Source organism: Sander lucioperca, chromosome 6, assembly GCF_008315115.2.
Source record: "Sander lucioperca isolate FBNREF2018 chromosome 6, SLUC_FBN_1.2, whole genome shotgun sequence".
In the NCBI taxonomy this organism is placed as follows: domain Eukaryota; kingdom Metazoa; phylum Chordata; class Actinopteri; order Perciformes; family Percidae; genus Sander; species Sander lucioperca.
The window spans coordinates 13,493,099-13,511,299 of NC_050178.1; the positions used below are offsets into that span (position 1 = coordinate 13,493,099).

Here is an 18,201-nt window from a genome sequence, read left to right on the forward strand (position 1 = left end):
TTCAAACATAGGTCTCTGTTACGTAAATGTTCTGTAACTACTCTTATCCAACATCACAGATCCATTATGGAAAGAGCTGCAATGCTTTCCCGACATTTAGCATCTGGTATGCAGAAGGGATTAGTACCACTGCTGAGGGACAATGGGGGAAAATAACGACATCAAGGAAGTGTTCACAGTTCTCTTAGGGCCTGCATCAATGACGGATTTTAAAACTTATTTTGTAGTTGAAGCTTTAATTAATGATTTCCTGGCTCCTAAATGGTGGAATGATCTCCCTATTGACATCAGGATGGCCAAAAGCCTACACTTCTTCTGCCGCAGGTTAAAAACACATCTCTTCTGACTGCACCTTGGATGACAAAAAATAAATAAAAAATTACAGTTACTTTCATATGGCTCTTTTTAGTTTCGGTTATTTAAAGCTAATGTACTTGCACTTACTTCTTGCTGTCCGGAGTTTCTACCTTTGCTTTGGATAAAAGTGTCAGCTAAATGACATGTAATGTACTGATCATTGTGAGTGTGAGGGAGGCTAGCCCGTGCTTTTCACTCGTGGACACACCCAAATATACTTCAATATCATAATTCATTAGATATAATTAAGAAATCTGATGCCTAATAATTTATTCAAATAATATCTGCATATTTAAAACGGTGTGTGTTGTAGCCTTTCTGTAAATGTGAAGTCTTTTAAATCAGACTGAAGTCGTGTGTGATTGACATTGAGACTTTTGCCGAAAAGTGTTGTGGGCTTATTCAAACATTGGGACCAACATGTCAAATTGCCATCATATTTACGTCTGAAGATGGGTAAAGAAGCCAACAACCGTTTAGCTATAGTAGAACTTATTTGAATAAAACTCCCATATGTCGATAGAGCTTTCTGATGAGGCTCAGAAAGGCAGATCCCAGTTCTTCCAAGAGTGTCCAGAGTAAACAGATCCAGAGGAGCAAGACACACAGACATAATAGAGCCTGTAAGCAATCCAGCTCCCACATCAACACCAGTAAATGGACTACTTCCAGGTTCCAATGAACATGTTACTTTGGTGTAGCCATTGAATGATGTGCTTTTCTGACACTGTCAGAAGAAAAGGTGCTTTGATTTCATCATGGTGTTTAAGTGATAGCAGTTCAAGACATGCCATTGATGGAATAGTGACTAAACCCCTTTCTGGAGAATAGTTATCGTCACTAAGTACAGCCTTAAAAAGAATGTGTTGTTGCGCCAATTAGGAATACAATCTCTTATTAATCACACACTTAGCTGCATTAATGATTCATACCTAAAAGCGGTCACATAAATCTCATAAGTATTTTTCAAAGATACTGTAGATACATGAAATGAGTTTTGTAGACTTATGTAATTTTCTGTGAGATTCAACTGTGTAATTGTATAAGTGTTCTTGATAATTATTGTGCACCCAAGTTGTACAGTCACAGAAAGAAAAAAATGTTTCATATTCATCCTCTTCTAAATAATTAATCAAACTTAAATGTGATTTCAATTTCACTGCTAGCGTAGTTGCCGAATTGAGCGTACATACCAAAGACTATGAGGCGAGTGTGCGTATCCGTGGAGCCTAAAGGATTCTGGGCCGTGCAGCGATACATGGAGCCGTTGAGCTCGGCTGGCACTCTCTCCAGAATCAGCTCCTTCCCATCTCGCTCGGCGCTGCCATCCAGCAGGCGGCCCCCTACTCGGGTCCAGGTGAACAGGGGCTCGGGGAACACCTCATTCTATCAACACCCAGCACCCACATGGGATGGAGAGAACAAAAGGAAGAGAAAGGAGAGGAAAAAAGAGATAGAGAGAAAAAGAGGGAAGGGGGGAGGGGGGGTTGAAAGGGTGGTGCAAAGAAAGTCTGTGAGGCTCAGCCAAAAGATTAAGAGCAAAGGATACATGAATAATACAAGCTCCAATTTTCCCCTAATGCAACGGCAAGTTAACAACATGCATTAATAATCAACACTTCACTTTATAACAGCTTTTTTCTCCTCACATTTTTTAACCCTTCAGAGAACCACCTCCTTATTTCCAATTTAAAAATATGACTCTCAATGAAGCATTATTTCATTCATATCGGTGGGTTAACATGTCCATAGATGATAAGAAGACACAGTAAGAGCTCATGTACCATTCCACCTTGGAGGTATTAGGTTTTGCTTCTTTGTCTTCCTTCTCACACCAGTGGACTATCATTCTACACTGAACAAGTGTAGATCACTATTTCTAGTCATTTTGGAGAAGGAAAAATGACATAGAAAAGAAAATATTTAAAGTATTTTTTCATCATTCATTCAAGTGCAACTCTACTTTAAAAAAAACTCTTTTAAAAATTGCCAAGAGGGGACCTCCATAGGCTGTAATTGAACTTTCTGTGGTGAGCAATTACTGCAAAGGGACATGAATGGGTACAAATACTTTTCATTCAAACATCTCCCTGTGACAAAAATACTTTGAAAATAATTGTGCTGGTATTATAGGTCATTTTGTGTGGATAGAAGGAGTATGAATAATAAGTAGGGCTACCTTTATCCTGTGGATTACATCTAATATTTTTGACCTTGATAACTTAATTCCTTGAGTCAGGAGAAAAATGTGTCAGAGTGTGCTTTGAATCATGTTTGGACTAGAGTTGTAGTTGTTTGAGCATCTTAAGAGCATTCATTATTTTCATGTAGAGTAAATGTGAGGGCATTTTTTTTGTAATGTGCATCAACAAACACATTGCATTTCTATACCAGTATCTTTAAGATTCAAGTACTTTTTAAAACGGATTCAAATGTTTCAGTCCCAAATAATCTCCCTTGACCAGTCTCCACAAGCACAGGATTCCAAAGGTCTAGTATTATAGTACTGTATCTATTAGTCTGATGTTAAATGTGTTATGAGTGATTCATTTCAATGAAAATAATTGTATTGCTGACCATGTATCCTCATTGTTTTGTTTCTTTTTCTCTTTATATTTCCAAATACTTTTATTCTTTGACTTTGTACACCGACGCATGTATCATTCCTATTTTGCACCCGACGCACAACGGACTTTTCCCTCCACAGACTCACGTTAGTAAATTAGGGATTGCCATTTTGCAGTTTCAGAAAACAATTCCGCCACAGACCAGGAAAAACCTAGTCTAAAGTCAGTGGCGCGTTATTCAGATGCTATTTTAAGGGCGCATGTTTGGCTGTAATGTAGAGTGTGCACACTGCGCATACACTTTGTTTCTCTCATCTCACGGACCCAGCAGTTCCCATTTTTGCAAATCATACATAAATACAAGGAAAAATATGACCTTGTTTTACACATTTCCAGGAGTTATGGATGTGTTGATGCCATAAATGAGGAAATATTAGAGGACTTGAGATGTGATGTTGAACTGCATGTGCCGATGCCACTTAACCCAAATGCCCCAGCAGCAGCACGGGAGAGGAGAGACAGAAGAGCTGCATCGTCTATAGTGAGCTAATCCCGGTCTAATGTTAGACTACATTGCAAAAATATCACCATGCATTCATAACCTCGTGATTCAGTGAGAGTGAGCCCAAAACATCAGAAAGTATGTTTTTGTGACATTTCTTTATTTACATTTTGTCAAAAAGACAAATCAATAGCAAACGTCGGTCTCCTCGGCTGTGAACCGCTCCTGGCGTGCGCCCATGGATGTATTAAGAGCGTGCGCCTAGCAAATCCGCCATTATAATAGCAATCCACCATGGAACAAGCACGCCTGCTTTTAAAGGGAATGTGAGATAACGCTCTGATTGGGTTATTGCACGTTACACCCAAACCACACCTGAATGAGTAATGTAGCTACTTCAGACCAACCCATTTTAGATCTGCGTCGGGCGCAAGAGTCATTTATCCCACCGGTATAATAGCAACAGCGCCCAAGATCCGCCCACAAAGCTACTTGCGTTTGGCGATTGATACTTTTGATTGTTGAAATAGGGCCCAATGACTGTAAGTGACTCTTTTTAAAATACCAGCTCCTATGGAGCTAAATCAGGGCCAAATGTTTTGTTAATTTGAAAAATATATATATAGTTGAAAAACTAAAGCTTGAAATTGAAAATTTAAGTTTTGGTCTAAAACTTGAAAAAATAAAACCATGTATTCAAACATTTTTTTATTAAAAAATAAGTGTACCAATTTTTCTTTCAGTTTGAATAAAATTTAGATTAAATTCTGGAATTATTTTGAATAAATTATAAATTTTCATTTTTCACTTTTATATTTGTTTTCAGTTCCACATTTCATGTTTTCAGATTCAAAACTTATTTTTTTTACAGCTTCAAATCTTTTTTTTCACTTTCAGATCAGTTTTTCAGTTTCAGATCAGTTTTTTTCAGTTTCAGACTTTTGGCCCTGATTTTGCTTGGGGGCGTGGCTTCAACTCAGAGGGGTGTGGAATTATGAGTGACAGCCTAACAAAGAAGGCAGAAGACTCTCCTCAGTCATGTTGCCTTCAGGAAATTGTGTTACTGCGAGAACTATGACTGAATGCTTTCTATCCACCATATTTACATGTGATTTTTACTAAATAAACTGATGCCAGTGACAAAGTTCCATTTAAAAAACTGTTTTGAACAACACGTGGTACCAATTACACTATAAGAGCAATAAACTGTGCCAGATTGTGCAGTTCAGCAGGAACAATGACTTCTCCCACTTCCACGTACGACTTTGAATGTATGCACCACAGTATTAACTCACCAAGGCAACCTGCCGGTGCCATCGCACAGGTAAGACATGTGAAAGATATTAGACTTTTTGAACAGATACACAGATACATACAACAGATAGATTTTTTGTCATTAACACATAAAGGGAAAATAGGTGGACAGCTGGACAAAGCTGGCAATGAAGCATCGCTAGCACTACAGTTAGCATTAACACTAGCTTCACACTAGCTGGTGTTTTTATACTAATTTCAGTGTCCAGCTCATGTTTTTTGACTTTAACGTGTAGTGGTCTTTGTTAACCTCTGTTTGTCAGAATGACCATAACTCGACAGTGGCTGCAGTGAAGAAGGTCTCTTTTCATTTGCTCCTAGAGTAGACAAATACGACTTCACATTAATGCTCTGGCCTGATAAATTGCGTTTTACACACATAACGTTACAGCATGACAGTTATGCCTTACAAAATATGCCAATTGGGCAAACTTTGAAGGCTTCTACCACACCCTAACTTATGTATCAGAATACACTAACTTGTCTTTTTGTATTTGTATGTCTTACTGTCTGTTTTCTGGACCGTGTGTGTCCGTAATAAAAGCTTTGATTGATTGATTGATTAACAAAGCGGACCAGGACAAGTTATGTTGTTTAAACTAACCATGAAAAGGTAACATTATTAACTTAGCAATGTTAGTTATCTATAATTTTTACATTTATAAGGCTCTGTACAGCTGCAGCCACTGTCGAGCTATTCTGACAAACAGAGGTTAACAAAGACCACTACACGTTAAAGTCAAAAAACTTGAGCTGGACACTGAAATTAGTGTAAAAACACCAGCTAGTGTGAAGCTAACGTTAGTTAATGCTAACTTTAGTGCTAGAGATGCTTCATTTCCAGCTGTCCACCTATTTTCCCCCCAAAAATGCCACTGCGGGGATAATATATAATAATATAATATTCAAAAAGGCTAATATCTTTCACATGTCTTACCTGTGCGCTGGCACCAGCGGGTTGCCTTGGCGGAGCGGACGCCATGCTGACTGCCGAGTGAATACTGTGGTGCTAAATTCAAAGTTGTAGTGGAAGTGGAAGAAGTCATTGTTCCTGCTGAACTGCACAATCTGGCACAGTTTATTGCTCTTATAGTGTAATTGGTACCACGTGTTGTTGAATCTGTAGTCTCGCTTTGCCAGAGACAGAGCCAGAGCTTCCTCCACAGCGCTGTGGAGGAAGCTCTGGCTAGTCCACACAGCATTCCGAGATGGGAGAAAAATGTGCTTTGGTTTATTGTGTCTTTAAACCAATCACTATCGTCATGGGTAGCTCTAAGCGCCAGACGGAGCCACAGTGCCTCTGCAAAATAGCCTCGGGAAGGTGTACGTTCAAAAGTTGTTTTAGTCTTGCAACAGAAAACTCAGATTGGACAGATAGTTTAGCTAGCTGTCTGGATTTACCCTGCAGAGATCTGAGGAGTTTAGAATTCCAACACAAAGAAAGCGGAAGGTGACGCATATCTGGCCGAAAAGGACATTTCCGCACTTTTTGAGTCAATATCCCTCTCCATTGACTCAAAAAGGGCACATTTTAGAAATCCTACCCTGAAGCAAGAGATGTTGGTGGATTTGGTTGGCATGCACCAAAGTTCAAATGATATTCTTACATGCCCAAACAAACACTTTAGAGTTCAGATAAACTGCTCTAATCATGCTTGGTGGAAAAGTGCCGTTGACAGCTTAAAGTGACCTACTGAAGTAGTTGTGAATTGTCTAACCTTTCAAAATAAATGTAAATAAAACAGTTATTCAAGGTCTGTGTTTAAATCATGACAGAGGTGATATCAGTAAGTAGATTGAGCCAGGCTCTTGGGAAAAGGTCACATTAAAATAAAAAACAAAACACTTAAAGTGAAACCTTCCTGTCACATAACCCCACGAGCATAGAGTCCAAATGAAAAAAAAAGGTCTGTGCACTGTGCTCCTGAAACCATCAATGTCCTACTTTATCTCATACATAAAGCAATATGAAAAAGGAAGACAAAGTAAAAAAAAAGAACATGCTGTAGGATGATCATCCATAATATATTCCTAAAACAATAAACCAGAGGGAAAACTGGTGTGTAATTTTATCAGAAAGGCGGGAGGCAAAATTATCAAGTCTTGACACACAATCTTATCTACTTATGAAACCCTAAAGCCTAGTTCCAGAAGGATAAGGGAAATTTGCTTTCTGATCAGACTGCATGCGTCTGATGCCTATGCTGCCGAAGGGCCTCACTGGCTGTATGCCACAGTCAAGCCTATTTATAATAACCAATCTTAAAACTGGTCAAAGAAAAACTTTAAAAGATTCCAGAGGTCCTTGGGCAGACACAAACATGTGTACAAATCTGTCTACATTCAATAGCTTGGTGCACTAAACCAAAGACAATACAGAACATTCATTTTGCATGGAAATGTCTCAGAAGAGTGAAATAATATCACACAACAAATCTGACTTATGATTCCTAGAGATTCCTGAAGCAATGGCTGAGAAGTAACAAAGGCAATTTGTGCTGTGGGCCATTAACAGGTCCTATATCAGGATTAGCCCTATCCTCTTCACCTGACTGACTACAGCTGCCTGGCTTCAATGTGTCATTCCTGTCAAAGAGATCAGGAACGTCCACAGGCCATTCACACTGGGGACATGGTTCTTTGGCAGGGGATGACAGTGACACAAAACAATCTCTTTGTTGGAACCTTTAGCTCTTTCTTTGGGATTATAGAGCAGGAAGTCTGAAAGCAGCAACAAATGACTAACATAGCATTGGCTAAGACTGATAGACATGGACATCGGATAGCCCTATTCATTCATAAACAAATGTATCTCTTTTAGTTTATTTGTCTTAGCTAAGATTTTAGTTGCCTAATGCTTTAATAAGTATAAATATGAAACAACTTGAAAAAAAAGTAATGTTTACTATTTTTATAGCCTGTATACTATTGTGAATCCAAATTTTGACATTTGTATTTTGTATGCATACTTGAAAAGACTGAGGCAAAATATGTCCATGTCCAACAGCCACAAATGACAATTTAACAGGCACACCTTTCACATATACAGTACAGTACACAAGTGTCAATTTGACCATTCATTTTTTTAAAGCCCCATGCACTTACCCCAGGCGATCCTACCTGGAATCCTTGCACAGTGATGCGCACCGTGTCCCCTACCTTTGCCCTAGTGGGGGACATAGAGAGTTTAGGACCCTTAGGAGCAGCTGAAAAGAGAAGAAAGACAGAGACAGAGGTCATCGTACTGAGCATGGGGAGCAAACCCTGCCGGACACCTGTTTTGTCACAGAGGGAGCGAGACAAATACAATTTCCTGTCAATTAAGGTCACGGGGCGGGAGGCGAGGGACCTGCAGGTTCTTTCATCAGAAGGACTGTGCTGGATTTATTCCCCCTTGGAGAGAAAAGGAACTAAATTGGGTAGCTACTCATTACTAGAGGAGAATGGGAGTTCACCGGGTGGAGTGTGGAGGCAGTGAGATAAGGAACACTCAGAGAGCTAATTCCCTTGTCTTGGTGTGGACAGCAGCCCCCAGATGGCTTTCATTTGGACCAACTAAAACAATGGGGCGCGAGGCAGATTCTAATATTCTGAGATTGTGAGGGGCCAGTGATTGTCCTGTGTATGTAGTGTCAAGATAAAATGAGTGATTTGCATAATGTTATAAAAAGGTAAGTCATTTAATTACAGCTAAACTGCACAGTTTACTGCACCACGTCCGTATAAGCAGGTTCTGCACAATTTGAGATGATTAACAATGGCGCTAAAGATAACGGCTCCACACGCTGTGCAGTTCCATATGTTAGACAAACGAACTGAGCAGCACATGGAATGAGACTCAAAAGCTAAGGGCATCCTATCAGTAACGCCTGTACAAGTCCACCCCAGGAGTTCTTCAATTAATTTGATTTAAACGCCATATAAATCACACTGGGTGTTTGTTTTCCATTGATGAGTTAAACTAAAGGAAACATAAATAAACAGACAAATGACCTTAGTATTTGGCTATTAATCTGGCAACAAGTGTCCACTGTGGCTAATGAAGCACTGCCTTTTCTTAGGCAGCCATACAAGCCTGCAGCAGACTAATGGATTAGGAGTTACGCTGTCATATCTGTAAATAGTATTGAGCTTGTGGCATTGCCCATGCAGTGTATAACGTCTAGGGATCCTTTTATAAAACAGAAGCAAATGCATTTAAATTGCATGAAATGAAAATAGCAGATATTCAAATTGTGGAAAGATTTCAGCACCCACAGACAACTTGTTATTCTGCATAAACTGGTCCATTTGTCCAGAAAATCAGTCCAAACTGGTGCAAAGTCTAAGAAGATTTTTTTGGAATCAGTAGCTTATTTTTTTTTAGATTAAAAGGAAAACATCTACGTATTTATACTGGCAACCCAACCAAAGACATCATGTGAGCAGTTTGACATGGTTCCATCTCACGCTGAAGATGGATAGCATTTTACAGGCTAGTTTTGGCCTGGCAGTGTGAAGCACTATCTTTCCACCGCCCACATACTAACGGAAGGGTATTTTTAAATACTGGTGTCATGGCTGGCGTCGCATAGAGCTTGCAAGGCATATGGCCGGAGAAGATGATGGCTGATTTCTGGGATTTGCTCCAACAGTGACAGTTGGCATCCTACGTCACCACCTTTGATGAGGGCAGCACGCAGTGTGATGAACATAAAACAGCCTCTCTCTGAGGGTGAGGGCCTCACAGGGAAAATGAGCCACGGTCACCTAAGATCCAACTTCTTCAGTTTGCAAGAAGGAACAGTTATCACTTCAGGACGGGTCAGAAAATAAACATACCCTCCAGAAAAACATGCAGCAGGTGCGCTTTAATAGCAAGACAAGACATCAACAGGTTTGCCCAGCTGCACAACAGACTTAAACAGTTAGGGAACCTGTTGCATTAGCTGGGTGACTGCTTTCGTTAAAAAAAAGATAAGCTGGAGAGGCATGCAACCACATTTAAAAGGCCTGACTGACTGCTGAATCGCTCTATTGTGACAAATCCGGCACTATGTAATGTCTTTCATGGATAGACTAGCTGACCCATAGCAGGGAGATGAGAAAGATTGATTAATGTGGAACTGAGCTGCAGGTGAAGACAGACACAAATAACATACTAGGCACACATAATAAATCCATATTCGCATGGGCAAACAGACAAAGACACACGCACCCACGCGCACACACACACACACACATTTACATACAAATAACCATACACAATGTATATGCATACACCCCCCCCCAAAATACACACACATACACACACAAAGATCACAGACACCTTCCTGAAACTGAGCATCTGCTCTTTGATTATCACGGCTGGCAAAGCAATGACTAGGAGATGTGAGGAAGCCTGCATCCCATCTCATTGCTGCACAGTGTACGAAATGAGAATTCCACCACTTGTCTAACCATGTTGAATAATAAACACCTTAGCTCATCTAAATCCAAAGCAGAGAACCTATTTTAATTATTAAGATGCACTGTGTTCATGAATACAATCCAGGCGTGCAGAATGAGCCAGTCGCGTGATCTTATAGAGGTGTAGCACTTTTTCAGACTCCCAAGGCCCGGCGCCAGTTTTAGGTCAATTTGTATGGCGAGCACGGAGCCACTCATGAATATTCATGAAGTGCAATACAACATTGGTCGATTGTCAGACTGTCCTTCCATTTCATGTGGCAGTATTAAATCTCTGAAATATTTATTACTTATGGGCACTGCAAATACCTCCTTTTCATTTCCTGACCAAACACACCTGAGAGAACCAAGAGAGTGTGTGTGTGTATATATATATATATATATATATATATACACTAAGACAGATACTGAGTGCAATTATCCAGTTATGGCTGCATAATATAAATGAATAGGGTATGTAAGTGATGGGAATCATTGTGGTGAGCTGTTTTACACAGTCACATTCAATTTGAGTTAAACAGTATGCCGTTTTGTCAACGATATGAGCCAAATTAAATTTCCATTGTAGACAACCTGCGACCTGAATTTCAACCCTATTACCTTTTTATATTACCTTTTATATTCCATTCCATGATGGATCAAGCCCAAAGCAGGTATGTGAATGCTTTGAATTTCAAGTATGCGCCAATTAAAATCAACAAACGCACAATTTCTGTTCTCTTTTCTATAGGTGGTGGGAAAAAAAAAAGTCTGGCGATGCTCCTTCCATCTCTTTAAAAGAACAAAGGTAATGATAAGTTAATGCCTTCAAACACAGCAGAGAGAAAGGCTTGTCAAAATATTAGCACCTTTGACATTTAGCAAGAGTTTCACAGGGCCTATTCCCCCCAGGGTGTATCAACATGTGAGAGAGGCAAAGAGATCTTTACTGCAATACTTTGTCTGGAGAAGACAGCTCGTGCCATTATACCTTCAACTGATGCCGCTGTCTCCATCTTGCATGTAATCGTCTACAATATTTCAATCCACTTGGGATATATCAGTGACAGTTATTACACTTTAAAAGACGAATTTCTGGTATGAGATATTCCCATTTGAAAAAAAGTGACAATACCAATTGCGACAATTGGTGTTTAAATAAGGGCCAAACTACTTTTTTAGACACCAGATCCTCTACTCTGTTCAAAAAGATTAAGTGGTTTAAAGGATAAGGCTGGCAATATTTGATATTTTACCTAAGATCAACACTTTTCATGAAAAGACCAAAAAAACAAAAAATATATTGATCATACTAATAAGTAGTGTATAAAACTATTCAAAACACATCAACGAGTCACACTGTTACAATGGGTGAAATGGCCCTTTATCACTTTTTTGAGTCAATACAAGATGCACTTTACCTTGCGCGGCAGCTGGTTTCTCGCAATATCGCGAGATCACGTGAAAATTGCGGGATCACAAGATCACACGAAAATCTATCTTGTCAGGCCTCAATTAATGTGTTTGTCTGAGACACCATGGCCCGGCCAATCAGCATCTTGTGAGGTGGCGTGGTTTAAGTGTGTGACATCACGGAGAGGCAATGGCGGCTCCTAAAGAGGACAGCGTAGCATAGATGCTGCAATAGCATCAGTCATATCATAGTCTTGCATTGCCAGACCTTCACAGTGCTGCGGACGAGGGTCTGACTAGTCCACACAGCATTCCAGGATGGGAGAAAAACGTGCTCTGGTTTATTGACATTTCTTTAAACCAATCACAATCATCATGGCTAAGTGCCGAGTGGAGCCTCGTGAAGGAACTTGTTTTGGTGGAACATGTGTACATTCAAAGGTTGTTTTAGTTGTGCAACAGAAAACTCAGATTGGACAGATAGTCTAGCTAGCTGTCTGGATTTACCCTGCAGAGATCTGAGGAGCAGTTAACCATAGTCCTCATACATCCATCAGAGTTTAGAATGCCAACACAAAGAAAGCGAAAGGTAACGTACATCTAGCCGTTGCTTCTCTCCTACACTGTGAACATTGCCTTACACTATTAATCTCGTACAATATACAGAATAACGATAGCACTGATACTTTACTAACATTAGCTTGCATATGTTTGGGAACCTGGTAGCTGATGTTAGCAATGAAATGGTACCAAAATAACAAAAATGTACAACTATTATTACACTGGAAGGAACACTCACGGACAAAGTCGTACTTCTTGGAATAATACAGCAACCGTAGGAGTTAAAACGCGCTCAGAATAGGAGGGGCTAGAAAGTAACACTCAGTTGGTTGTCATATACAGTTTCACCGCTAGATGGGAGACATTCTTACACAATGCAGTTTTAAATATTTATGTCTTCAGTAGGAACCAAAGGGCTTTGGGCTGAGTGTCACAGGCAGAGTGGGGGTTTGATCTTTTCATGGCATCTGTTGAGTATAAAAAACATATCATGCCAGCCTAGTCCTTTAAGCTGTTCTCCACTAGATTCCTATCTAAAATGCACACTCCTCTTGTCAGTGGTAGCTGAAAACCGATTGATCCAAAAGGTACAACAGAAAGGAGTGTCCCTTCCTCACTAATTGAGACCCTGTAGATTCACCCTATTTACCCAGATACGTATATGGATTCTGGCAGGAAATGTTCTTGGCACACAAAAAGAGAAGAACTAAAATGAACTCAAAAATCGAAAACTTTTTTTTTTTTCTCAAGCAACAATATGTGCGTGCACAATTAAAAGAAAGCTGGACAAATGGATACTTCAACCTGCTGCAACATCATTAGTGTGCAGAGTGTCATACAATGCGTTTTATTAATTTCCAAAACATCTAGCTGCTACTTGGGACAAATAAGGTGAGCAAGCTTTACTGTGTAGTATTGACTTCAACGCAATCACTCAAATGTACTGATTATGTTTCGGATTATGTAACACAGATCTTCCTTTATAACAACGGACCACATTTATGGCTAGAGAAAGCAGTGGCGTGCCTTGTTTATGGGAGATTTCAAATCTCTAAATGTCATTTCTAAAATCTATTTAAGAGTTTCCACTTCTGGGTAATAATGACAGTTTCTATACATTCACTCACGAGTGACCACAGCTGCTCACCAGCATAGTAAGAGGGATACATTTAATTACATGGAAGGTGGTGATGTGAGATAAAATACTGACACAATGCAGTAAGCAAATATGTGCCAGCCACAATCTCCTCATTCAGATTCTCTTTCTGCCTTCAACCATTGCGAGCATCTCACGGAAGATAATGTCTCAGTTTATCATGTCAGGATTGTGTGGCTTGTCTCCAGGAGAACCAAGGCCAACGTATTGCCTTTGAAGTGTTAATTGGATGCGCTGGAAGCCATCTTTGTTTTTAGATTACAAAAAAATAAGAGTGTGTGTGTGTGTGTGTGTGTGTGTGTGTGTGTGTGTGTGTGTGTGTGTCTCTCTCTCAGATCACACACTATTAAAACGTAATGCTAAGTTTTCGCTTGAAGTATGACTCCTGTTTCGAGAATGCAGGGTCTGCATCACTACATCTTCTGCTTTCATAGTTTGCAGATGAACAAACGAATAATCCCACAGCTTTTCCTCTCCTTTCTCCTCCGCTGCTCTCCTTCAAATAAAGTGATGAAATTTAGAGGCTAACAAAAAGTAAAATGTGAGACCGAAGAGCTTAAGGGAGGTGCTCATTGAAGTTCGAAGCAGGGCAGCATCTCGGAGATCGCCTTGCCAATGATACAACATTGGTCAGTGTGTCTAAATTCTCATTTGACTTCTCTAATTTAGGTTGACTTTTTCAATAACAGTACTGAGTTAACTCAATATAGCAACAGACAGCTCGATGAATTGCCCTGTCAGTCACTTGGAGTTTTGCATTCGCCGCTAAACTCGCAATCTGCTCAGCTGTAACGCAATTAAGCGGCATCAAATGAAAATCAGTGTTGTTCGGAGTACATTTGCAAGGGACACATAAGGGGGCCCAGTCGGTTTCCAAGTACGGAAAGGGGATACAAGGAGACAGTCGGAGATTAAAAGTGAGAAGAAATGAGAAAAGTGTGTGTGTGTGTGTGTGTGTGTGTGTGTGTGTGTGTGAGTGGAGTGGGAGGAGGAGTAGAGGACAGATGAGAAAAGGTGGTGGGGGAGAATAAGAATGCAAAAACAATAAGTTAGTCTGTATCCTACTCACCTAGAGTGACCTCTGTCTGCATGGGCATGGACAGTGCTGGGTGCTTGACTTCGCAGCTGAACAGGGCATCGTTATCCAGCTGAGGGTTGAGGGTCCAGGTGAGTCGGGCCTGCACCACCACAGAGCCATCACTCTGTGGGATGTGAGTGTGGCTGAAGTAGTAGAGAGGGTCTGTGCTGTGCACCCAGCGGGGGAATTCCCGGCTTACCACTGTCTCTGGGATGACCTCTGTGGCAGGGCTGGGTTCGTTAGCCTGCTGGCCTTGAGTGTGGACATGCTGGATGCTCTCTGTGTACGGACGGGGCAGCGGCGCCCGCCCTTCGGGGTCCAGAAGGGAGAGGGAACGCTGCAGTTTAGTGTCATCCAGGTCCCTGCTGATGAGCGGCCTGGCTCCTCTTACCCCCGCTGAGCCGCCACCCTGCTCGCTGGAGGATTGAGTGTAGGAGATCACCTCTATCAGCTCGCCATCACGCTTGAAGTACACCTAAGACAGGGCAAGGAGTATGGAAATAGAGTGAGAAGTAGACAGAGAGGAGAAAAAAAGAGAGGGGACAAGAGATGTCAAGACATTATATTTTCTACTGAACTCTAGCAGAAAAGAACAAAGAATGCACAGCATTCTTACGATAAAGTTGATATTGATAAAGTGTGAATGACCCTAACCCTAACCCTTTTACATCCAGCAGGCACAGAGACAAATTTGTATTCATTTGAAGTCCAGTTTCTGGCCAACTGGTGAATGTAAGTCCAATATTCTTCTTTTAGCTCTGTTTTAGTTTCCATCAACTTCTGAGGAAAATATCCGGCTCTTCAGATGCTAAATACTTTGCTATGTTCACTAGCTAGTCGCTAACTTTGTCTGTCTTCGTTTTGGTGAGTAGTGTACAGCGAAGTTTAACAGAATGGGATTGATGAAAGCAGTCAACCAAAGTGAACCAAAACCAAAACAATGAGCTGAAAGACACAGAAGTGCTCCGTAATGTTTTGTCTCTTGTGTGACATCTTTTACATTACACGTTTTTCTCCAATACTAACCTACAGTAGTTTCGTCTCCATTTCATTAACATCTCCAGGGGGCCTAATCCCCTGACAGGAAATTCATGCTCCCATTTCAGCACATAACCTCCAGATATTAGCGTTGAAATAAAATTGTATCGACATTGCCCGGGGTGTTGCCATTTCAGAAAGATATGCTGAATAATTTTCTTGTTGAAGAAAGAAAATTTAATTTGCAGCTTTTTTGGGGACATTTGGCCATTTGAATTCAATTTGCCAAAGATCAAAGAGTCATTATTGTGAACACTGCATTTAACTGTATTGTTTGAGGTTTTTGTGAAGAGTTGGTTGAAGCCAGGGGTGGAATTTGATGACAAAGGTAGGGTGGATACAGTTTGTACAGACAAAAATCCTCAAACAGGCTTTAGTTTTTCAGATACCCCCACCTGAGGGAAAACAAAACAAAACAATGTTTTTTTGTTCATAATATTGATATAACCCCTTCATGAAATGGATGGTCGTAGCAAAAGATATTTTATACAGCAAAAAGTGCTAAAACTGATCAATATATTGACTCACCCCATAGACAAAAAAAGGTGCAGAATAAAATCACTTGTGTAATTTTTCACCCTTTGCTTGGATTTATATCATATTTGCACTAATAGTGTCCTGACATCTGCCCTACTCCTCAAAACAATTTTTAATTAAGGTAATGTTTATTTGGGCAAAAACAATAAAGGTGGTGCAATAAAGCAACAATGTTTACAGTTGGGAGTAATATGCATTTTCTCCATGTTAATATTTATGTGTATATGTATGTTTTATCTCTTACTTTTGGGGATATATCAGAAATAAAAAAATGAACTCACACACACACACACACACACACACACACACACACACACACACACAGTACGTTTCACTATCTTTGTGGGGACCCATCATTGACATAATGCATTCCCTAGCTCCTTACCCTAACCTTAACCATCACAACTAAATGCTTAACCTTAACCCTTACCCTAACCCTAACATATTAACTAACATTAAAGTTGTGGGGTCCAACATTTTGGCCCCACAAAGCTGTCCGGACCCCACAAGTATACTGTATTCCTGGTTTTTGGACCCCATGAATATAGTTAAACAATAACACACACACACACACACACACACACACACACACACACACACACACACACACACACACACACACACACACACACACACACACACATACACACACACACACACACACACACAGCACCTGTTAGGGCAGCTGTTCCTGCTGAGATACAGACACAGTAAATTATTTCCAAAAAATTACAAGACTAGGTCAAAACCTAATATATGGCTGAACCGTGTATGGTCACTATGCTTATTTCTGGACAAATTGTTACAGGGATACTCAGGGGTTGTGTCTGTAATGTAAATATAGATATTAAATGTTCATATGTAGTGCAATAGTGTTTTCATCGTCATCGCGATATGAACATGCGCGATGAACACATCACTAAAGCCTGCCTGAAACACGATGAATAAGGAGCTTTGCAATGGCCAAAGGTGAATCTTCATCAATCAGTGACTCAGTGACAGAATATCTAGGTCCTGGGGCTGGCCTCTGCGGTCCAGCCAAACATAGTAACATGAATGTGTTGACTGAAGAAGCACAGTGGTGGACTGACTGCTTGTTTGATATGTGATGTGAGGAATAACACAGAGATTCAACAATGTCATTTTCTATTTCTAGCTAACTTACCTTTATTTGAGATTAATTATGACCTCTATCTGTAATTTTGGGGGTTTGTGCTGAGCTGCTGGCAGGTTGTTTAAATCGGTTTGAATGAGACCATGACATGTATAACATTATAAACTAGACTGTAAAAAGTGAAGGGGTTCAATACTGCTATCTGAAAAAGTGCAGCGGGCACATACATAGTATTTTAAATTTCACTGTACAGAATTCATTTACAAATGAGGAGTTTTATTTTAAATGTACAAAGCCTGGTTAATAATTTGTAAGTGTTCTAAGTTTCATTCAATGTAACCTTTATTTTAGCAATATGTTTTAAAACCCTGTTGGGGCTGTCTGTGTATGCCCCCTTGTTGCTGAGGTTATGTTGTCTAAGACAGATGCCACATTATTATATTACAAGCTGTGTTGGGCTGCTGGGTTGTATCATAGTATTTATAGCCAACTCTAAAAAGTTTCTAATGCCTGACATCAGAGCAGGCTGGTATACATCCAAAGTGGGCTAAGTGCCCTTGCTCAAAAGGCGTTTTGCAGTACTGGTTATTGTCAGTACCATGGATTAAAAATAATAAAACAAAAACAAACCTGAACTACTCGTCCTCAAAACATCCTGCTGCTCCTACCTAGCCTTTAGTTGCTCTATGGCCCCATCTACCTACTCTACATTTTTAGTACAGAGGTAAGTTCAAACACGCTTTTCAACTGTTTTTCTCTAAGTACATTTGTTCATTTTGGGCTGTGACTGTAGAGGTTGATGAACAGCCGTCCTTAATCATTTCAATAGATTTTAATTATGTTTCATTAGAAGAGAACTACATTTGAATACTTGAAGTGGATGGAATGAGGCATTCTAAAATCTCACATCAGTGCAATCTGTTCTTGGAAGATGACTAATGACTATGCCTACAAGTACAACCTTAGTTTTTAATTAGTGCACACCTATAAGATCTTGTTATGTAAATGTAAAAATACAAAGCCCCTTAAAAGGGTGTTACTAAGGTGCACACACACACACACACACACACACACACACACACACACACACACACACACACACACACCAGAGATAAGTTATTACTCTCTGCTCCACAT

At 40.1% G+C, this 18,201-nt stretch overlaps 1 protein-coding gene across 2 annotated transcripts in view; it reads right to left on the reverse strand.

Moving 5' to 3' along the window:
* The window catches only part of igsf21a (immunoglobin superfamily, member 21a), a 220,206-nt gene that overhangs the window by 7,609 nt on the left and 194,396 nt on the right, over positions 1 to 18,201 (reverse strand). Inside the window, exons 6-8 of one of the 2 annotated variants that reach the window (XM_031302022.2) lie at positions 14,367 to 14,850; positions 7,861 to 7,946; positions 1,551 to 1,743 (exon numbers count right to left, since the gene is read on the reverse strand). In XM_031302022.2, coding sequence (XP_031157882.1) covers positions 1,551 to 1,743; positions 7,861 to 7,946; positions 14,367 to 14,850 — 763 coding nt within the window. Of the gene's footprint in view, positions 1 to 1,550; positions 1,744 to 7,845; positions 7,947 to 14,366; positions 14,851 to 18,201 lie in introns of both variants that reach the window. The other variant, XM_031302021.2, reaches the window with a different exon arrangement.